The sequence below is a fragment of the Camelus dromedarius genome, chromosome 1 (genome assembly GCF_036321535.1).
Source record: "Camelus dromedarius isolate mCamDro1 chromosome 1, mCamDro1.pat, whole genome shotgun sequence".
Classification (NCBI taxonomy): domain Eukaryota; kingdom Metazoa; phylum Chordata; class Mammalia; order Artiodactyla; family Camelidae; genus Camelus; species Camelus dromedarius.
In genome coordinates this window covers 105839334-105863678 of record NC_087436.1, presented here as the reverse complement: position 1 = coordinate 105863678, position 24345 = coordinate 105839334, and the positions used below count along the sequence as shown (strand labels likewise).

Sequence of the window (24345 nt, the reverse complement as noted above, 5' to 3'; positions counted from 1 at the left end):
TGCCAGTAACACCCCAGCTTTAGTCAGTTGTGGCCAACCTCAAAAAACTGGAGAAGTGGGGTACTCATGAGAATAGGGAATAAAGACTCAGTTTGCTTCCTGTTTCCATGCAGCCATGCCCAATGGAGACTCATCACTTGTAAGTTGTAAAGAACACTAGCCCTTCCTTGAAACTGCTAAATAAATACCCAATTTCATTATACATACCATTCTGTAACTTGTTTCTCTATAAGAAAACCTAATGTTCTAACTCCAGATTTTAAAAAGCACAAGATTGAACAATATATACACTACGCTGAGATCTATTTAAAATTGGATAGATGGTCAGATTATAAAGACATGCCACTGGTTTACCAAGTGTATACAGTGGTATAATTTTAACAGGCAATTTATTACTAATTGAAAAGTCAGACCAAGTGCCTAGACTTAACCTTAAAAAATGTTAGCGTATAATGTTGCCAATACTTAACAAAGGGTGAAATTATAACTAATTTATAAATATGAAACCTAAAATATTGTTTCAGCATGTAACTTATTCCATGGGAACAAAATCAGGCACTTAATAGAAGCATATTAAACTCTTTCAAACCACTAGGTATCATTTAATAAGTTACCTACACTACAAAGTATCCCAGTAGCCTGAAAATCTTTTAAATTGTCCAATTAAATCACAAACTAGATATTTGCCTCAAAGTATATTTAAATTACAACTACGTACGCCTATAAAATTTAAATATTTTTAAACATAGGGAAGGGTTGAAGAGGGGAGTCCAGACATTAATGGGTACAGTATTTACTCTTCAAGTGAAAGGAAGACCCTTTGATGGATCACACCAAACACCTCATTTGTGATTAAAAATGGGTTTTAACTTGTCCACGGCCTATCACAGGAAGTGGAAAGTCAAATTCACATTTTAACACACTCTACTTATTACTTTGTACATTGCACAATACATCCAACACCAAGAATTTAGTAAAATCGACCCCCAGATCTACAATATAGTATCACTTTCTACTGTCTATTTAATACAAACAAGCATCTGTTTCAGTGTCTAAAGTGCTTAGAACATCTAGGTAAAGCAAAAAGATCTGCCAAAAACGTGGTAACAAAATAAATTATCAGTCTTCTGAAATGAACTTGAAGAGAAAACCATCCTTCCATTATCTTTGGGGATCCAATTCTGAGTAAAAACAACATACTTTATCCCATTACATCACATCCTGATTAACCCATCGAAGTGCTATGTTCTTAAAAACACTGCTTTAATGACTACTTTGAAGAGTAGCCCTTGTGGGAAGATGGTGAATATGTAATCACAGTATATTTACAGTTTAAGGGAAAAAATAAAAGCCCCGCACTTGGGAAAAGAAGCCATACTTAAAGAGACTAGAACAAAAATATCAGAGTGATGTGGCTGAAATTAGTATAAATAGACTTTATTGAAGTCAGTGCCTCTGTACTGAGACAGAAGATTGTGTCTACATAAGCACAAGTTGTAACATTTCACAACTTCTAAAAGGAATGTCAACAATTACAACGATCATGCATACCATGGTCGATAATCACATTTTAGAAGCATTTTCAACCATTTCTAAAGAAATGCTTATAACATTGTTATATATAGAACTACTTTCAATAAACTGCAAAACATTGATCGACTTTTCCAGTATGAGCTACAGTGTCAACACAAAAGGGAGGCATAAATGTTTAATTTATGAAATCAGAATGGAATATTTACTGTAAAGAAAAATTAAAAAGCTTTCAAATAAAGGCCATTATTGAACCAATGTGAAGAGCACAACTTGAACTTTTGAGTTCATTCATCTTTAAAGCTGTCCTCTGAATAACTTCAGTTCTAAGCATTGAATTCAGTACTGTGAATATTCCTTGGATTGCAGTTTGGCAATGATGCGGTCCAACTGTCTCTTTGCTTCAACTGTGGGAAATTGCTCATGTCATAATATTGAGGGGCAATTTTCACCAACCTGTCCAGAAGGGGGGGAGAAATTACCAAATTAACATTTAATTAAAGTACTGGAGTTGCTAATAGGATAGGTACTACCCATTAATATACTGAGAGACAAAGGCAAACCTACAAATCCCAAATCAATGTGAAAATTACAAATGCTTAATCCTTATAAATATACCACTTTTAGAAATGTGTGCTTCTAGTAAGCCATAAATTTTCTGATAGTGGACTTTCCATAAACTTAGAAAAAAAAAAAAAACTCAAGAAAAATTCTTAAAAAAAACCTTTTCTTTACATTTAATATAAAGATATTAACATAAGATCAACAATTTCTTCACTCTAGAAAACTATTTTGACCAACCTCTCCAAGGCTATATAGCACTACAGGTTATGTGTAAGAAACACCCAGTATTCAAATGACTGGATCATCTCATTTTCGAAGTTTTGATAACCATATACTCTACTCCACAGAATACAACTGACTGAATCTGTTTTAACATTCAGCCATACAACTTCTTCTCAACAAATCATTTCAGGTTAAATGGTAATGTCCTACACAACTGATGTGTCAAAAGTCATAAATCAGTATAACAAAGAAGCCTCAAAATATATAGCAAGTGACAGCAACTAAAAGTAAGTGCTTTCAGTCCCACCATTCTTGGCTGATGTTTCCTGTATTAAGTTATAGAATAGATTCTGGCACACACACACACAAAAGACAAAGGGGGAGTAGGTGGGGTGGGTGGGTACCTTATGAATCTAATATGCTATGATACAAAAAAGAGGTGTGGTTTTTACGCTTCCTTAGCTTCTAAAGCACCAACATATAAACAGTTCAGAGCTAATTATAATGGGACAGATAAAATTATAAAGACTGACTGACTTCTGGAACCAGGAGACTTGATCACAACAGCAAGAGACTGGCTCCAAAGATACTCCTGATGTTAGTCAACTCTAAATTCGTATCTGGCTCCAAATCCCGCCCACGATCATACCAACAATCCCACCATCCTCTTAGCAAAGCAGAGATTTTAAGAGATAACCACACCGTCAGGTCAACGCCCACACCTATACACTGGAGTATACTCCCTAGCCAATGAGAACACCAAGTTCCCCTGAGTGAAAGGAAGAACGAGACTCCTTTCAGATGCCATTCTAAGCAAAATGCTAACAAAATGAAAGATACTGAGCTTACCATTCAGGCTTGATATCTGTACACGTCCGGATGTAATTCTTCGTTGTAAGAACAAACTCATTATAAAGCACCCATTCAGGCTTGTGGTCAAGGACAGTAGAGGGATGCAACTGAACCACCTGGTTATCTTTCACAGTTAAGTAATGCCCTGTTCGTTCTAAGTGTGCCACCTGAAACCAAAACCCAGTAAATTAACACCATGCTTCTGACATGCTAGTTACAAAAGTAGCGTAAAGCTACCTATATAATTAGAAGCAAGCAAGCCTCACCTTTTGCTTTTTATTTGATGGCTTATTTATCACTGCCTGATAAAAGCAAGAATCTGCAAACTACAGCAGGCCAAATCCAACTCACTGCCTACATTTGTAAGGCCTATCAGCTAAAAATAGTTTATACATCTTTAAATGAATGGGAGAAAAAGAAAATCAAAACAGAAACATTTGGTGACACTGGAGTGGAAATAACACGAAATTAAAATTTCAGTGTTGCTACTTTTGCATTACAATGGCAGGCAGCATTCAACAGTTTCAACAGGGAAATAATGGGCCCACAGAGCCCTATATATACAATCTGGTCCTTCCTGCCTTCGACTATCTATAGAGTAGGTTCTTTAATACCAGGTGACAGCTATGTAGTTGATGAACAATTACTACAAGATTCATGTATAAGATAGAAAAATAAAGAGCAAAAAGCAGTGAAAAGCAAAAAGTAACCTAACAAAAAAAAGAAAAATCCTTAAGAACTGGGGGGGAGGACGAGTGTGTGAGTTCCTTGCCTGCATTTCTTCTATTTATAATCAAACATATCAATTGGTGGGATTCATCTAATATTTAACTAACAAATACCAAAGCACATGACAATATGCCCTTTCTAATTCTAGAACTTTAGTAACATAAAGAATATGTGTGAATAATAGCAATAATCAATAATCATTAAAACATAATAGAAAATAAACTCAATTTCATTCAATAAATATTTACTTAGTATTTACTAGGTGCCAGGTACTATATATACTGCATGCCCTATTTCTAATACATTTTAATCTTGAGAGAAATAAAAATCCATGCCTGAATATAGCTTTGTCAATCTTTTTTGAATTACTACAAGCAAATTCAAGAATATGTCCAAAAAAAAGCTAGTCTACACTAGTACTTATTAATAAATACAGTTAAGCGTCTGAAGAAAGGTGAGTAAAGTATGAAAACCCTAACTCTAATAAGCACAAGATCTTATAATAAGATAACACAATAATCATTCTGACCATTATTTTGACTTCAAATACAGACAATGTACCAATCTACTTTCATTTTGACTCAGTGCATTTAGGTCCATTCTATTTACTGAGCTCATCTGGTCTGAAGGCAGGCCATATCTTACTTAGCAGACATAACCAAAGGAGAGAAAAAACAAGTGGGAGATATGAGATAATGAAAATCAATCCCATCCCAGGTAATGGACTAATCTGTTTCCATTTCATCACCAGAAAATTTTTGCATTTTTAAGATAAATATTTACTAGATTTACCTGAAAACTTTTACTTTAGCCTCCAATATAAAACACTTAAAACTAAATGAAACACTTCAAAATTATTTTTCATCTTTATTACTTAAAAGACGCTTAGCTTTCCTAGCACCCAAGTGTCTTAGTTACAAATACCAATGATGACGCTATTAGACTGTGCACAAAACAGCTGTTCACTAGAATTCTGGAGTGACTAATTTCTACACAAAGAGGAAAGTAAACTACTTCTGGATCCACCCAGACAACTGCTTCTTTCAGTACTCTGGTGAATCCAATTAAGATCTAGATTCAAAGAAACTTTCTACTACATTTATAAAAATTAAGAGTTAAAATTAACATTGAAGAAATAGGTGGTAAAATCTACCTGAAAGTGGCCAATATATCCATTTAGTATAAAAAAAGACCCCCATTAATCAAAAAAGCAGTTCTAAAATTGATTTCTATGTAACTGGATCACTAACTATACCATTTAGTGAATTAATTTAGAAACATAAAACTTCTTAGTGTATTAGTTCATTCAAGAATCTGGACATAAAATTTAAGATCAATATTTATAGGCATTCTTTAACTGAATTTTGTGTTTAAGTGGATTCCAAAACGTGCTATAGAAACCAAACATTATTATGGAAACATTTAATTATGTATTTCTGTATTATTCACATACCTGCATAAAATACCCAGTAACCAAAGCTTTTCTTATATTAATATAATAGTCCCTGCTTGTAAAGTCAGTACTTCGACGAGGCAAATTAAATCTGTCCATAATTCTCGATAGCTGTTGGCGTACATTGTCTGCTGACATCAGGGACCTGTAGTTAATGAAGTTGTCATAACACCATTGAACCGATTCATGATCTACAAAGATGGAGGGAGGGAAAAAAAGAGGGGGCATGAATCATCCAAATAAGTATATTATGTAATTACAAAGGAAAATCAGTATAAAGAATAAGCTAAATAATCCAAAAAGGGGATCAGCCCGTATCATTTTATAAATTAATCACAATGTTATAGACTTCCCTAAAAATCTATAGTAAAGTTCAAAGTTAGAAACAGTACTAAGGTTTTTGGCTATTGGATGACAAAACAATGACTGGATAAACTATTTTAATTGTACTGAGTTATTTTACCCACGAACCTGGTTGTTTTCAATAGATATCTAAAAGACAGGGGTGGGATGAAAAATTTGGTAAAATGCCATGTCTTTCTCATTAAAAAAAAAGCTTAGATTAATATTATCAAATACCTTGCTCACTTTAGTAGCACACATACTAAGAATATCAAATTCAATTTAAAAGTTATAAAAGTGAACTTCAAGTAAGTACTGTGTACTTAAATTATTTCTGAGCTAGACCATCTGAAACTTAGTGTTTAAAAGTTTTATTGTGAACCATGTGCCTCTTAGTGGTTTAAACTAGTGATATAATTTACAAGGATGTCTGGAACACTCATTCTTACATTTCATAAACAAGTCTTTATCTGTGTTTCCACTTAAAACGATGTCTTAATAACATCAAAGGATTCCGAGAACCAAGATGGATGTGAATCTATTCCTTCTCAAGGCAGTTATCACAATCTGTAATAGGGGATGTCTCTGGTGGTCACACAGTATCAGCTAGTACATGATACAGTCTGCAGCACAACAGGAATATAGCGCATTTCTCCAACTGTCCTATCCCATCAGGAATAAAGTCTTTAATGCTATGCATTACCAATACTTGGGACATAAGAAGGATAAATGTTCCGAAGTAAACTATATACTAGCCTTCATCTCCTGGTTTCTCCATCTTTTTCATTTACCTCCCTTATCTGCCCCAAATTTGCGAGACTTAGGGAGAGGAGGACTGTACCTTTTCCTTATCTGATATTCATCAACTGATGAACTCACACCAGGGTTCGTGTGTAAGACACAGATTTGTGCAGTTTGGCTGTTAAGGTCTTTGTTCCTCATACTGGTCCTCTAGCACTTTGGGCCCTGAGTTGAATAAATTCCCGACAGAACTGTGCCAAAGTCAACAGACTATTTTAAGAGTGTAAATAGGATTTTTATGATAATAAAAATGAGATACAAATGAAAACAGGTGAAAAATTTGAATGTCAACATTATAAATTAGTAAACTAAATTCTCATTAGAAACCACAAATTTAAAAGAATGACTGAGAACACCACATTCCTAGTAAAGGGTGATGCAGGGCTATCAGTCTTTGATTATATATCACCCAACAGGTTAACCTACTGATATGCAGAAATCACTATTTTCAGAACCTATTGTGATTATTTCCACATTTCTCTCCTTCACATTTTCCAAGTAACTGGAAAATGTTTCTTCATGTCACTAAATAGTCTCTGAAAATATGATTTAAACCTAGAACAATATTTCATCATGTGGCTATAGCATAAATCATTAAACCATCTTTCTACTGGTGGACATTTAGGTAGTTTCCATTTTTCTTTACTATCACAAATAATTGTGGTATAAAAATCTTGATTCATATCTCTGTCTACAGAACACTAGAAGAAAATTTCACAGATTATCCCTGGATCCAAGGGTATGGATTTGTTAATGTTCTTGGTAACAAAATCTACTGCTTTTCATAATTATATATTCCACCTTTGGTCTACGATTATTTCACTAAACCCTCTCCTATACAACCAAACACTATTTTTCTTTAACCTCTGCCAATTTTATAGGTAAGAAAATGGTACCTCCCTCAATAATAATGCATTTCTTGAACTACAAGCAGAGTTAATTTCCCACCTCATGTTTATGGACCACTTACAGCCTGAGAATCATCATTCACATTTGTAGCTTATTTGTCTATTTTGTTAGTTAATTTTTATGTAAGAGCTATTTATTAGTAAAAATATTAGATAGTAATAATTCTGTAAGTGATATAAAACTATTCATACAAAATGCAAAATATATAAAAATAAACAGTAAAAAAGTATCAAAATCTCTATAATATTCATGGTAAATTTCATACAAGTATTTCATTTTTATGACTCTGTATTTCCCAGCTTTCCAGTGCTTTCCCCTTGATTATAAAAGTAAACAACTCTGGAAAAGATGTGCAACTTCTGTTTTAAATGCTAGTCAGGAGTTTTTTCTAAAGCACCTCTGGGTTTCTAATGTACAGTTGTCATGGATAGTAAATGAAAGTGAGATGAAGAAACATCTTATATGCTGCAAGTGACATTTAGACAAAAGAGTGCTTTCAATCTAATTTACACTTACTTTGTTTAAAAGCATGGTAGACATTCAGCAGTGTCAGATGATCTCCATCTATGTGGGCAAATCTCATCTTGGCCTCATCTGCGGCTTTCTTGGCCTCCGTGGGGCGAACAAAACACTGTGGGACTAAACAAGGTTGGTATGGGCCCAACACAAACGCCCATATCGATGAGTCACGCATTCACAGATAGAGGAACAAGGCCTAGCTAGGTCAGTTCACAGAGCATAGGGCAGGGCAGGATGGCCTCCAACTGCATCTTGGACTGTTTACTACCTTGATTTGGTACATCAACACCTAACCACATCTGTAAGACAAGAGGGTTTCAAAGCTACAGAGTACCTGATTATTTTAACTAGATCTAAAAGTAGGCATCAAAACAGCTATTCTGAAGGCCATCAAGATACTAGAAAGCTCAACTTATTTAAAAAACCAGTGCCAATAGCTCTACCAATAACTAGAATTATGCTGTCAATAACCTTTTAGCTAAATACAATTTTTCAAAAGGCCATCCATTGAATCCACTGAATGGCTATGAAAGTTATGAAGCTATACTTGCCCACTGTAGGCCTAAAAACAACTTTCTAACCAGTCTATTGCCACATTTCTATTGTAACTTTCCCCTAGTGCTGTGGCGATTACCAACTGGTGGGTATCACTATTAGCACTGGTGAGCAGAAGCACATGTAAACATAAAAAATATGAAATCTTGGGTTTTGATGATAGCAGTAGTGGTGGAAGGTTAAACCGCCTTTGAATTAAGAAAATTCAAAAAGGCTGGGAATATTCAGCCTAGTTTTCCAGCATAAGATTAGCAAATAAAGTCCCAAGTTTTTTTTAAAACTGTTATTTGAATCAAGACCTCTATATAAAAGCAGAATCCAATATTTTAAAAATAGGCAATTAATCTGAAACAGTCATTATTTCAAGGGTCATCAAAATATGTAACTACAGTATTTGTTTAGAGCCTCAATAGTAATTCACATAAAACTTTTAAGTTGTTACAAAGCGTGCACTACATTTTTTTTGAAATACAACTTTCCTTAATTCACTTTAGCAATTCCATAGTCATAAGAGCAGTATGAAAAGAAAAATACTTAACAGCTTGGGACTTTGTCAACACATTTTTTAAGCTCTTAGTACCTTATCAATAAAAAATGTATAAATTATCAGTTCAAATAGAGAATGTGGGAATAATTGACAACGAGATCAAATACAGTATCAAATCACTCTTTGCCATACAATTTCCCTTTAAAATGATTCCAAAGAAGCCAAATAATAACACATGATCACAGTAAAAGTCTTCCTTAATGTAACTGAAGCAAGGTAATTCATGAAAGTACATAAACCTCTCGTAACTGTGAAAGTTAGTATGAACTAGCTACCAGAGTTAAATACTGGGAAAAAGCAGCACTCCGTAAGGCCCCTGATTTGTACTATTTATATCAGGACCCGAAAACTTCAGAAACTCTTTAAATGGAAAACAAAGCATTAAACGCTCAGCAAACTGTTTTAGTTCCAAGACTTCTTCCTCACTCTTTAACATTTTCCCCCAAATACCATGCTTAATAACTACTGCACATACATGCTCATTCTCTCGATGTGCTAATAATAAGGAAGACGACCAGTAAATCCTACGTGCTGCAGAACTATTACAAATAAGATATGTAGTTGGAAGATCTCAACTGCATCATAATGACCAATTTTCTAAAGGGCTAGTATTCTAAACCCAAACAATGGTAATTATATAGTAACCCTAGTAAGAGAAACTAGAAAAATAAACACTGGGTAGATAACAAATACACAATCTGTTAACTCTTGTCCCACACTTTCTCTAAAAACTGAAGTGTTGAGTTAACTACAACTGGGAGAATCTAACAAAAACAACATATAAGAAAAGGCAGACAACAACCTACCACCACCTCCGCAAGAAACTACAATTTCATTAAAATGATTCAATACTGCCCTGCCCATCTGCTCTGAGTCTGATCAATCATAACTCTGCAAAAACACATTTTAGCTAGTTCTTAAATTAAAAATTCACACCATTAAAATAGATCTAAACTAAGCCAAAATTTTTATATTTAGAAATTCAAAAAATTTCAATTCCATGTAAAATTTTTGAATTATCTGAGGCATTTAATTATAAATAAGACTAATAAACCACTCATGACTGGAAGTCAGTTTTCTCCAGTATTGAAACTAGTATTGTAGAATACTTTGATAGTAAAAACTTACTCTGCCTTCTAGTTTTAGCTGTAAGAATCAGTGTACATTTATGTTAACAACTTCTTTTTTTGAAAATCTAGGTCCCAAGTTACTATTCATTTGTGAATTAAGTTTTATCGCTACTGAAACCAGTACTATTTGCTCAGCATAATGTTCCAATTTCCAAAATAAGCAATTTTTGTCTGTTAGGTATATTTCTTTTATCAAGTGTTTTCCTGCCACTGTAAAAGAATTAGCATCAAATTAGATTTTAAGCCTAAAATTATACATTACTACTTCTATTTATTTGATACTAAGTTTGAAATTCATGTTTGTTTGCCACTGGAATACATATTTATACATGTAGGAAAAGCTCACTTTTTAAATCATGTTTGGTTTTCTTCAGGCTCATTTACATTGCCAGGTACTAGAACAAAGCTCTTGTACTTTCAGCAACAAACTGCAAAACTGATGGACCTACCAAAGAATTCAGTTCTAACTGTCTTCAGATTTATTCTTTTCTTATTGAAAATTTTACTTGTACTCAAGAGAGCCAATGTTTTTACTATATTTTGTGCACAATGACTTACGTTGTTGTAATACTATGTCATTATGGAATTATTTTACAAGATATTTAGGAAACAAAAGGAATTCCTTAAAACCATCTATAAAATCCACTAGCATATTATATATTAAAAAGCAAAACCGAAAGTGAAGTCCACCCAAACTTTGAAGAGCTGGGCTTTTTTTAGTTCCTTTCCCTCTATTACCTGACAACATAGCAGTAATAGATAGGACCTCATTAGAACAGTTGTAGTCACAACTTGCAATAACCATTTTAGCGAGCTGTGGATCTAGAGGAAACTCAGCCATCATGGATCCCAATTCAGTCAGATCTCCATCATCATTTAAAGCAGCCAGATAATTCAAAAGTTCTAGGGCTCTCATCAGAGTTTCGGGAGCTAGGGGGAAAACGCAATCTATTAGACAAGCTGCCTTAATAAGCAAAAATGTGACAAAGTACAAACTATTATAAGCAATCTCATTTTTCATTCTACAGGGGACCAAATTTGAAACTCAAACCGTCATCAATTCAATTACTGAGATCTAGCAAACTATGAATCACATAAAATTGCAAAACTTTCCTGTATGGTAGTTAAAACTGTCATCTTCCTAAGTGCATTAAATAACTGTTAACTCAACAAAGTGTTTATGGACAATTTTTCCTTTAAAAAAAAAAAATGAAAATTTTCACACTCCCATGCCCAGTTGGTAACTCCCAGAATAATTTAGTTCTTCTGAAGAAAAAAAATTTCTTTTAATTGTCACTTTTAGTTTTAATGCTAATACCCAAAACTTATCTTGATGCACTGTAAGAAAAAAGTAAAATGTATTTAATATATATACTGGATAGGATGCAGGAAAAAGAGTCAATTTTGGTTAAAAGGTTTGATAAAATATGCTTTGAGAATTCATACCTGGTGGATCCATAAAATCGAAATGCACCAAATCATCAATACCAAGTTTCTTCAATTGTAACACAACTGATCCTAAATTAGAACGTAAAATCTCAGGATAGGTATTATCCTAGAAAAATAGAAAAATGTTTAATCTGTTAAACATTCTGTAAACTTCTTGCTCCAGAGAAGAAAACATAGCTGTTCTCTGCCTCTGAGCTATTTACTTTAGCATTTCTTCTAAATCACTGAATCAGAGAGGAGAAAAATATTTGTGAACTAAAAAGACTAAGAAGAAATCAGACACTTTCTGTGAACAATCTTTATAGAGTCTGAAGTGTTACTGCTGGTGCCCACCTAGACTTTGAACTGTAACAAAGAGCTGTACTGGTAGACTGCACCATAAATCTCAGGGAAAAACTAAAGAGCTTACAGTGCCAAAAGGCAAGATATAGTAAATGAAGTAATTTTCTTCTGGTAACAAATTCAACCTAACCTTCCAAACACACAGAAAGGATACAGTAAAACTCCTTACCTGCATTTCTGTTTTGTAAGCTTTCTCTGTATAAAGTCTGAAACATTTCCCAGGTCTGGTACGTCCAGCTCGACCAGCCCTTTGTTGAGCTGAAGCTTTACTAATGGCTGTCACTAAAAGGGACTCAACTCTTATCCGAGGATTGTACACCTATTAGAATGGAAATAACATTAAGTATAATTCTTCCTTCAATTAAACACAAAACTGTGAAAGAAGTATTCAAAGCTCATAGCTAATTCCAAAATAAACAAAGTTAGTGTTGAAAACCTCCATAAATCATGCTGGGACAGAAACAGAATTCATCATCCTTACTCCTTAACTTTCTTTCAGGTATTCTGAGTCCATCATTCTAAGAGACTCAAGCTAACGTGAAGTGTCTCTCATCTAACAACAAATGGCTTACATAATCTTCACTCCTCCTAATTTAAAATAAGTTCAGTTTTACCTTGCTTTTATATAGTGGATAGTGCTAAAGGCTTTCCCTGAAAAGAACCTGTCAATTTCAATACCTAACGTTCAGTGCAGACATCAAGAAAAATATTCTGAACTTTAGTACAGAAGTCAGTTATATGCTGCCAGTTTAAAGGATGGTTTTATTACCAAAAACATAAAAACTGTGTACAGCAAATTCTCCCAATTATACCTACAAAATGCAATCAAATGCAAAGATCTTTAAATAATAAAACATAGTTTTATTTATTTACTCAGTGGTCACTTCATTTGGTAACAGTGCTTGGTATTCAGCACTTGTTAAACCAGAGGCTAACATAAAATACAAATCAACTGGGAAAAAATTGTAAAAAGTAAATTTTAGCCATTAAATGAGTAATAAATAAATACAGTAAAGCTAACACTAATTTATAAAGTACTAAAGTACTAAAATATGTACCTTTTGTTTCGCAAATCCAGGATCAATCACAAACACCACACCATCTATTGTCAAAGATGTCTCTGCAATGTTAGTTGACACAACTACCTATTAAATAAAAAGTATATAAATTATACTACAAGTCAAGTACAATGCAAATGATAGTAAGATTAGCCATTGGCTTCCACTAAACAATCAATTACAATCCAGTAAATAAACTAGAAATAAGGTTTGATCTTTAATGCTCAAAGCTATATATATAAAGACAAATTAATATTTAAGAACTCAGTTTCACTTAGCTCATCATAGCACCTTCCTTTTTCAACAAAAAATCTTTATATTATTACCCAGTCACATTATGTTTTAAATATATAGATATTTTGGAAAGTGTACAATCTCAAAGCAGGTATAACTGAATACAAAGAAACTGTTAAGAATCATTTGAATGTTTTATTGACAGGGAATAATGTTTCAATCATTTACATACTGACACAGTAGCTTGTTTTTTTGTATGAATGTTTTGTTATATTTGAAGTATGTTTTAGGAAATTAGATAGGGGCTTGAGAATGACATGTTACATGATTTTAAAATAAACCTGAGTTTAATATTCTTCTAGAAAGGCAGTGTTACAATGGAAGGAGCAATGAATTTAGGGGTAGGTGGCAAAGCCAGGAATCGAACCTGAGTAGCTAAGAGTGGAGAGGTTTTAACAGCCTCATGCTTCAATTTCCTTTTATATCTCTTGCATATTTGTCTAGATGAGACAGAATTTTAGAAGTAAAATTAGATAATGAATGTGGAAAGCCCTTATAAACTATACAGAATCACAAACTACATGTTTGTGATTATAAAAGAGGTCTTGTGGTTTTCTGGAATTCTAGGGTGAAAATCATTGTAGTTCTGGATAGATGTTTAAAACATACTTTTTTTTCTAAAAAAATTACAAGTATTTCTCCTACAACAGAATACAGTCAATGTAACAAAAAATGCACTGATGTGATCAACTGTTTATTTAAAAACAATTTTTGTCCAAAAAATAATTTCACTTGGTGTACATGTGTTTTCTCTGGGCGTGTGTGTGACAAATTATACAATGCATGTATGGAGGTGTGAATGTTATTCCACAAGTACTGAAGAATCAGGTTAAGTATACCAACTCGGCAAACCCTATGTCGTTACTGATGGTAGAGTACTGACATCCAAAAGTAAAGCTCTAAAGTATGAGTGTTAAAAAAAGACCTAAAGAAATACGGTTTCTAGGCTTTTTCCAAAAAATGAGTTAATAAGCTTTAAGGTAATAAAAAAAAATATTTTAGTAGGACCTACCTACCCCATGAGAGGCAGGTTTTGGAACAAAAAAGTAAAAACTCACATAACAAACAGCACAGCTTTGAGGGAAGTATTCCTACTGACTCTACCACTAGAGCTGGAGGAATCACACTAAGGCCAATAAAACACACACACACACACATCACAAAAGAACAGGCAAGGGAGATGATAAAAGCTATTTAGTTGCCTTGGAACCTCAGCGGTGGGGTGAGGGAAGCCCTAAGTACGTTCTAGATGTGCAAGTGGCACAGGATCTAATTAGGAAGTGGTCACAACACAAAGTGATCGTGAATTTGTCAAGGAACTTACATATTACTAACAGGAATATGTTATAAGCTTTCTAGACTGTAACTTGGCAAGAAGTATTCAAAGAGCCTTAAAAAGTGTTCAAATCTGAGTTATTATTTCAGGTAAATAATCCCAAATACAGAAGAAACCCTATGATAAAAAGTTTGACAATCAATTCTTTTTTACTTTAAATGTGATAAGAATAAACTCTCATCTAGATTTACCCTCTTCCCCTTCAATAATCTGCCTTCTAATGGAATCCACATTGATTTATTTCAATAATTCCATTTCAATGTTCTTGAGTTCTACTTGGATTCTATTTGGACACAATAATGCATTTAGGTTAAACAAATTTGGATTTTTCGTCCCTAGGGAACTCTGTGGGAGTCTCCAATTCAGTGAGGATATTAGCTTGTTTGTTTGTAAATATCCCAGCAGCACCACACTAAGTTATCTTTAGATAGTGGATCGTTAAGTCTCTCTTTAAAACTAAGAAACCATCTCCACAAGGGCCATTTCTCTTTTTTATTGAGCAATGTATGCTCTGAGCCATGTTAATTAGTAAACTCTAAGATAAGATACAGAAAAAACAGCTATCTGTATGGACAAAATTAATGAAAACTAAGTAAAAATAAGAAGTTGCTGGATTTTAACACCAAATTTATAAAGCAGCAATTATAAGTCTTAGTAAAAAAAAATGCATACAAGTGATTTATTGATGAGTAAACTTTAACGCATGTATAAAACTACTGTAGCTTTAGCTTAAAGTCAAATATCTGAATAAATATCAAACATGATCAAAACAAGTATCCACCCTCAAATAAATTTATTCATTGTATTCCCAACCTCTCCTGATCATTAAAAACTTAAAAGCTTACCATCAGTGCTGTTAGAAGACCACATAAAAAGAACTTAGTAATTATTTGTAAAAGGAATGCTAGTTAAGTCCTCAACGCCCATATAAGTTTACCTTTAATATAGCCTACATTTAAAAACTTTAATTCTAAAAGGCTGTTTTTTCAGTTTTACTACAATCATATTATGAACTCTATTTTGCATAAATACAATGAGGAGTAAGATAATAAGGTACTATCTTACAAAAGGTGCCCAAATATAAAGTAATTCAAAATTACAATTTATTTTGGTGAAATTTTAAAAAGAGTATTACTCTTTGTTCCAAACCTTTTAATCCTTATTACATTCTACTCTATGCTAGCTATTATCCCTATATTAGAACAAAGTAATTTAACAAAAACAAGAATCAAATTGTATTTTGTTTTACATAATTGGAAGCAGACAGTAAATCTCTAAATGTTCCTATGTAATTTTAAATTAACTGTGAATATCAATCAGTGACAATACTTTTGAATGAAGTCTCATTCTAGTAACTGGCACAGAAATGTTTAATTAATGAATTCATGACAGAAGAATCAAGCCTTAGCCTCTAGTTGTTTATTTTATAACATAAACAGGATGTATCAAAGTTTTAGCATTTTAAAAAAGAATAGGGAAATAGCAATTGAATACCAGTTCTTCCTGTTCTAGTACCCACCCACATTCCCTTATATAACCTCTGGGCATCTAAATTTTTACCCTTCTGCATTCCTCACATCCCCAATTTTTCTTCTGCTCTAACTGGACTTCCAAGGCCCTGCTCATCTCGCCTGCAGTCAGTGCTTAGCCAGAGTGCGTTTCAGCAATCTCAGGTTTTCAGCTGGCACTACCTTCCCTGTCCAGCTTCAAAATACACCACTGGATGAGTGAATCTATAAACTAACCTTCTACACAAAGGCTATATATTCACTTTCCCTTAAACATGCTGGGCTTCAACATGTCTTTCCTCATAAAGAACGATGCACCAATTGCCAAGGAAGTCCTCCCTCCCCCGGGATCATCCAGGGAGGCTATGACAGCGCTCTTCTCAACCTCCAAGACGAAGCTGACTCATGCCAGGAGATGACATGATTTCCCAGCAAGAGATCTTACAGCTTTAGCTGAAAGAACTCCAATAGATTCCCTCAACATCACACACACACATCCCACTGCTGAAGCACTCTTCTCAGAAAGAAAATTCTCCTCAATATCTTTAGGATTTACAAGAACATGAAAAGCAATAGTTTATAAAAACAAACTAATTCTATTCCATGGGCTTAATTTGTAGATTCTACAAAATGTACCACATACTGGATCGGCACCAAGATGAACCTAAATTTCCAATATCCTAGCAAAGTCGTCACTTAAAACTTCAAGTTTCCCCCAAAGCTGAGTGCACATAAAGTAACAAAAAATATTTTAACATGTTCTAGAGATAGCGCTATGACAATAATAATTGCCAAGTTCAACATATTGAAGCTATGATCAGAGTACTTTTAAAAAGTAGTATCTACTACTCCTGCTGATTCATGAAAAACTCAAAATCTGATTTTTTTCCCTATCAGTTTCCTATTAATTTATATTCCACTAGGCAGATGCTGCATATCTTTTCAGTAAGTTCTTTCAATAAGTTCTTTCAATTTGAAAAATGTATTTGGTTCATTTAACTTTTACACAGCCATGTAAAGAGATAATCAGCCATGATACATTTAAGTATCTTTGTAATTCAGAATTTTCCAATCATCAAAAATATTAGCAAAAAGATAAAAAAATACAGCAGTATAAGTTGTAAATCTGTTAGGCCTTGAATACAGAAATAAGCAATAAATTCAAAACTTGACTGACAAGTAAATTATATTTCTTAAGACTTTTTTCCCTACATGATTAAACTCAAGAAATGTATAGCAGCTATCATGAGGGTCTAGTTTGTTCGGTATGCTGGTACCCTGTACACATCAAGATTAATCCTTGACAATCACCTCCCAAGCTGGTGAAGGTAATTATAACCACTTTAAAAATATGAAACCTTTAAAATCAGAGGTTAAGAATCTTACCAAAATTCATATGCAGCTATTATATAACATAATAAATGGCTGGGCTTTTTAGAAACCAAGGTGACTCTACTTCTCTAGTGGTTGTCAAACCTTTTCAAACAATGCGATCTTATTTTCAAAGAATCTATCAGAATCCCCATCTCTTAAAAAATAAAAGCACAGCTGCATGTATCAAACTAGAACTCAGATCTCCTTTCTACCTCCTCACCAAAGCTCCCAGAAACGAGGCTGGAATATCCTTGCTCCCTTCCTGTGCCAGGCAGATATCCACACCAAAAAGATCCAAAGTTCTTGCCCTCAAGAAAGCCACGCTGCTGTCACTTGGGATCTGTACATCCAACATTTCATACCTACAGACTTAACATTTGTTTAGGTCTAGACAAAAATTCTAGGCAGAAGACAAGGCACTGAAGAAAAAGTGATTGCCAAGTGATTTAATAGGGAGAAAGACATCTGGCCATTTCCTCACCCTAACCAACCTTCCATTTGTTAAGGGGAACTTCCTTGAGGGGAGGGAATCAGTACCTGCTCTTACTCTAAGGTCAAAAGATATGCAAAACTCTATCCAAATATATTTCTTTCTATTTACTTTGGAAATACAGATTAACTCTGTACATACAATTCAGATCACAACCACCCATAACCCTTTATAATTCAATATAGTTTGGTATCTCACAGACAAATCTTCAGTATTAATACAATGTTTATAGACATTTCAATGCTACCTTTCTTCCAATTGCTCCGTTCTGTTTTTTTGGAGGTGGAGGCTCAAAAATGCGTTGCTGCTGCTGAGGTGGAAGTGTAGAGTACAATGGAATGATTTTAATGTCACCAACTTCAGGGCCCAAATCATCAACCTCACGTTTTATCCTCTTACAGGCTTCATCAATTTCCTACAAAATAAAAGTTTGAGTCTGAAAACAAAACGAATAGACACTAAAACATTTTAAGTATTTATCATAATCCTACTACTAGTAGCTTATTTTCATTTTAGTAATCAAAATTAATCTAGCAAATTTTCATTGGAATTTTCAAAATAATCTAAGAAACTTTGATTTCTGTAGTCAAAAACGTAATCGCCTTATTGGCATTCCACATCCTTTTTCTTAAGAGTCGGACGTCCTAATTAATTCTCAACAAATTGTATTAAAATTGAAATTTCTCACCCAGGAATATTTAACTGCACTCATAACCTTTTCAATTTTCACAATCTAAAAGAAATTGATGTGCTAGATATTTTAAATAAGCCAATTAGGTTTTAATGTCACGTATCACTAATGCAATTATATGGAAGATTTGCTTCATTGTGCCTAATGAGAACATACACCTCTACAGCATCAACATAGATATTTAAGAACTAGGTTAACCCAAATATCTTAGAGCCTCTTCAAAAATTTCCCTACTACAGAAAACCAATGCATCTGCATTCAAATCTAGGTTTAAGGAGAGGATACAAAATGAGTATTAAGAGAGTGTGAGAGACAGAGACAGGTGGAAGCTCTAGGGGATGGCAAGGGGACTTAAAAACAGGAAGGAAGCAATATTTTAAATTTTTCAGAAGCTTTAATTCAGTTAAACTCAATTAAATTATTTGGCAGTTTGTCCAAAGAATGATTCAATCAGAAGTTACTTTTATCAACAAATTATCTTTTATTCAAAAGACAGAGTAATTTTTTTTAAAAATTTATCAGGTAAATTTATTATATGAAGCTAGAATAATTTTCTCTAAAATGATTTTTAACCAAAGTGCAACTCTGTTTCTATGTTAAAAGAATATAAAGATTCTAGATACTTAAAAACAAAAAAAAAAAATTTTTTTCATCTATTTCAAACACACCAGTTTTCTTCAATAATAGATTAAGTGGAAATTGTGACACAGAAAATTACTATTAAGGATTCGATGTAATAGTTTCTTTTGAGATCTAATGTTTCCAACAAATGAAGTTTGCTATTCATTGAAAGATAAAATATAACAAATGAAAACAAATATTTTTAGAAAAAAAAAACTTTCAAATGCTGTATCTAGATTAGAATGCCCCCTGCTGGTATACAAATACAAATTAGATCTCTTCCAAATTTAAAAAAAAAAAAACAATATAAATCGAAAGCTAGATTTCTTTTAAAAAAACTACAGGAAAATTGATGCCAATATTCAGAAGATTTTCAATTTTGTTAATTCAATGATATATCTGACTGGAAAGTAAATGGTCAGAAGTCACCAAACCCCAGATAATGTATTACAAAATTAAGTGCCCCAAATCAAGCATTTGCAAACTCCAGAATTTTAACAAGATAATACCAACTTTACTTGTAACTATAAACTATCCAATCTGCTAAGCATGGATAGAGCTCAAGCAAAATTGCTACTGCATGGGATATAAAGACAGCTCTAAAAGAGGGAGGGGAAAAAGTCCCACACCACTTACGTTTTTACATAAACAAGGTTCTAAATTCTGTTTTTAAACTCTGCAACGAAATTTTCCCTAAATTTAACCAAATTTCCAGAAAGTCAACACTGTCAGTTCGAAAGATCACAAAGCTCACTGACATTCATTAGCACAATGTAACTTCTCCTTAGTCATGAACTGAGAACTGAGAAAAAAGTTTAGGAATCTCTCAATTGTGGAAAGACATTCAGCTGCAAAAGTATCAATGTATGTTGGTAAATTAATTTGGACCCTACTAATTTAAAATCTAGACTCCTGCACATAGAAAAAAGCATTTTGCCTAGCAAAATTAAAGATAAAAGAATGTCAACATCTTCAAGTATCTACTTACAAACAATTGATATTTCAATTACAATCATTCTTATCTAATTCAGTAGGTTACCTCCTCCAAAAAGTTTTACTGGGTAACATTTATATTTATTCATAGATCCAGATTTTATGGATTAATAAAAAAATTATAAAACATTCTAGAATTCAAATCTTTTCCAACCTTTCACCAACTTAAAACTGGTCTCCTCCCAAATTAACTCAGGGGACTATAAGAAGCACTATTGTCTAAGTGGTCAAAATGGTAATATGGTCTTAAACATTTTAAAATTTCATGAGATAACTTAATTTTATGGATGCTATTCAAATTTATTAAGACAGAAGTATTGAATTCCCAGAATCTATAATTTAACTGACCAAGTGAAAAAAACAAAAAACAAAAAACAAAAAAAAAAAACAGGTTCACAGACCTGAGGAATAGTAATACTTTACATATCTTTAACAGCTTTACGCAACATAATCAATGAAACAAAATACCTTAGGCACTTTTCTCCTTTCTCTTTTTTTTTAAAATGGAAGTACTGGAGATTGAACCTTATGCATGCTAAGCATGTGCTGTACCACTGAGCCATACCCTCCCCTAACATTAGGCACTTTGCTACCTTCTCCCCAAAGGTCTTCAAATTTCTTAAGCTGGTCTTCTAAAGGAAACTTTAAAATGTAACAGGACGTATGTAAACCTAGTTCACATTCGAAAACCATGGTGCTTATTCCCTTCCTTTCCCCAGCTTTGGGATAGTTGCCAAAATATCAACTACAGGAAGTTAACTCATAGAGAAGTATTTCAGGTCCTCACCGTAAGGCCATCAGATATGTCAAATGGGATTATAATGTGGTCATCTGAACATAATGACTATTTTGAATAGCTGTTTAAAAAAACAAAAAACACTATGCACTTTGGAGGAAGTGAGAAACTACAGAGAGCAGACACAAAAGAACAAAATGACTACCTTAACAGCCCCGATATGCATTACAGGATAAACACTGTGTATATGCTATCAAAAAGCATTTGATACTCTTACTTATAAAATATATAAAAATTCTCCCATTCAAAATGCACACAAAGGAAGACTAATACCAACAGAGGTTTATCTGTAAAACTGAATTTGCAACACACCTTATTTCCCAAAAGAACAAGTATGATTCTCTATTGCAAACGATTCTGCACCACCAGGGGACATTTAGCAATGTCTGCAGACATTTTAGGTTGTCGCAACTGAGGGAGTGTAACTGCATCTAATGAGTAAAGGCTAGAGACACTAAAAAATATCCTACAATGCACTCGGTACCCATATCAAAGAATTACTCAGCCTACAACATAAATAGTGCTATGACTGAAAAACCCTGCTCTACAGAAAAGAAACTATGGACAATGGGACACAAATCAAAAATCATATGGACAAAACAGAAGTGGTGCAGGAACTCAAACATGTATCAAGTTATCTCTGTAGAAACTGAATACAAATAAAATAGTTCACATTCTACTGGAGGTAGGCAGTCACAAAGCAGACCTCTGATTTTGACATATGAGAGAACTTGGGCAATTTCCCACAATACTGTTTAGGTGGTGTCATTAAGGTGCCGCAGGTATTATACTGGCTACAACACTCACCTGGAACAGTGACCTTTAACCTAAGGCAACATAAAAATGGCCTGAAGAGCTTGTTGAAGATGCAGATTCCTATAATTTGTCCTCAAATTTCACCTGTTTCATCAAGTCTGGAACATGGCCAAGACCTTGCTTTAACAAATTCCCCTACCCTACACAGGCAATCCCCTGATCACACCTGAGAAAAAAAATGTTCTAGAGCAGGGATCAAAGAGTCCAAACTTTTTAGGCTGTGATCTATGTACCACCTCTGTCGCATGTTCTTTTTTTCACATACAAACCCTTTTAAAATGTAAAAACAATTCTTAACTAGTAAACCTCACAAAAACTAAAACAGGAAGAGAGTGGAGCACATGTAGCTATTTGAATTTATTGAAATTTTGTAAAATTGAAATTTAAAACATCCTCGCACTAGCCACATTTCAAATATTCAAAAGCCCATATGTTGCTGTGGCTACTATACTGAACATCACAGTTACACGTTATTCCTAGCTTGGAAGAAAGTTCTAATGGAACAGCTCTGCTCTAGAACCTTGCTAGGAATAGAATCTCAAACCCTACCTGACCTACTGAATCAGAATCTGCAAGTTTCCTAAGTAATCAGCATGTGTATTAGTTTGAGAAGCACATTCTATAAAATTCACAAAGCCTATTAGAGCAAATGACAAACTTTAAGAAAACCTCTACAAAAGAGGCTTTCTAAAACTATTTTATTCATATAGCTTTTCCTGAGCTTATTTTCTTTAGCATTCAAGAATTTCACAGCACATCTGTAAACATCCTGCTGGAAATGAGTTTAGAAAATGCTGCACCTGAGAATAAAATTCTAATCTTAAAAATGAGGTAAATTCTAAGGAATTTCAGTGATTCCTTCCAATCCTCAGTGAACACGTGGAAGAAGACAAAAACAAAACACACATTGTTTTGTTGGTGGATGGGCACCCCAGTTACCTGAGTTCACTTACGAACTGAATTAAAGACTATAATCCGATTCATAGCATCTGTGATTCAAATTCGTGCTTCAGCAAAACTGCAAATTAACACACACCACTTACCACCTAGGTCTCTCCAAAGTTAAGACAATTGCTAAGTCTTGAAATTCTAAAAGCATTTAACATTCTTAATTAACTAGAACACAAAGACTAATGGTATAAGAAGGTATTCCTAGAATACATAGGTAAAAGGAATTATGTATTTCATATGTAAGTACAGTTTGAAGAAAAACTTTATAAACACTGGGATAAGACATACATGGTTAATATACACCCAGTTCTTAAGTATAAAATTGTTTCCTAACAGAAATAATATAAATAATGAAGCAAATAATGACAATACCTCTTGACCAGTTAAGAAAAGTAGAAGATCTCCCTCCTCCTCCTCACACATATGAATTTGGATCACTGTTCGAATTGCTGCTTCAAGATAATCTCTCTCTGGTTCGGGAGTATAAAAGATCTCAACAGGATGGGTACGCCCAGGAATAGTTAAAAGAGGACAGTTATCAAAGTAAATCTGGAATTTTCCTGCATCTAGAGTGGCGCTCATAACTATAACCTGAAAAGAAAACAGTAAATTATTTGACACTGCCTTCAAGGGTTCTTACGTGGTCTTAAAAAACAGACAAGTAAAGTTTACTGCTCTCTATAAATCAGTTATGCCTAAATAAATTGTGAATTAAAAATCAATTACAGAAAGGCTGAGCTACAGTAAGTTATTTACATTTTTAAAATGTAAGGATAAACGTGACATCCAAAAAAGAAAAAAAATGTATCTTCATGAAGCAACACCTTAAAATCCAAAGTTTATAAAATATATGTAAAAGGAATTGGTAAAAGACAACACTAATATGTAGTATGATTATTGTTATTAAAGCAGAATGTGACAACCTTGCACAAAGGAGAAAAAAGCAAAAAAAAATTTTAATTAAAAAAAAAAATAGTGGCACAGATATAAACTTCTCCCTTCTTGAAAATCATCTTTACTAAGCATAACTTCTTTAGTAAATTTTCTAAAACAGAAGTTTTCTACACTGTTGTGAAAAGCCATAGCTATACAAGGTTGTTCAGGTTCAGGGTTACATGACTATACAGTCCCCTCCCTTTATGGAAATTGTTACATAATCCATTAACATATACTTAAATAGAAGGTCCCCTCATTAAACATTCCACCAGAGTCCTTAACTTCTACTCTGAATTTCTCCAAAATTTCAATAGATCATAAAATTTAATCAATAATGATGGTACTCAAAGTTACTCAAATATAAAAGCATAAATTTAATTTTCATAAGCAGAATCCTCAATATCGATTTTTTTGACTCAGAATCTTTCTGCCCAGTGTACAAACCCTCTGTAACATACACTAACATGCAATACTGAGTCTAAGTTCCAATGAATGGTGTGTGTATACACACACACACAATGTAAAAGGGAAACTTCA

The 24345-nt window shown here is 33.5% G+C and overlaps 1 protein-coding gene across 1 annotated transcript in view; it reads right to left on the bottom strand.

Annotated features, from left to right (window-relative positions):
- Window positions 1–1421: 1421 nt before the first annotated feature.
- Window positions 1422–24345, bottom strand: part of DHX15 (DEAH-box helicase 15) — a 47305-nt gene continuing 24381 nt past the window's right edge. The window contains 11 exon segments of the mRNA XM_010991050.3: window positions 1422–1937; window positions 1940–1986; window positions 3166–3335; window positions 5351–5541; window positions 7919–8041; window positions 10892–11083; window positions 11600–11708; window positions 12114–12263; window positions 13003–13089; window positions 18252–18419; window positions 23245–23463. Coding sequence (XP_010989352.2) covers window positions 1870–1937; window positions 1940–1986; window positions 3166–3335; window positions 5351–5541; window positions 7919–8041; window positions 10892–11083; window positions 11600–11708; window positions 12114–12263; window positions 13003–13089; window positions 18252–18419; window positions 23245–23463 — 1524 coding nt within the window. The 3' untranslated portion in view covers window positions 1422–1869.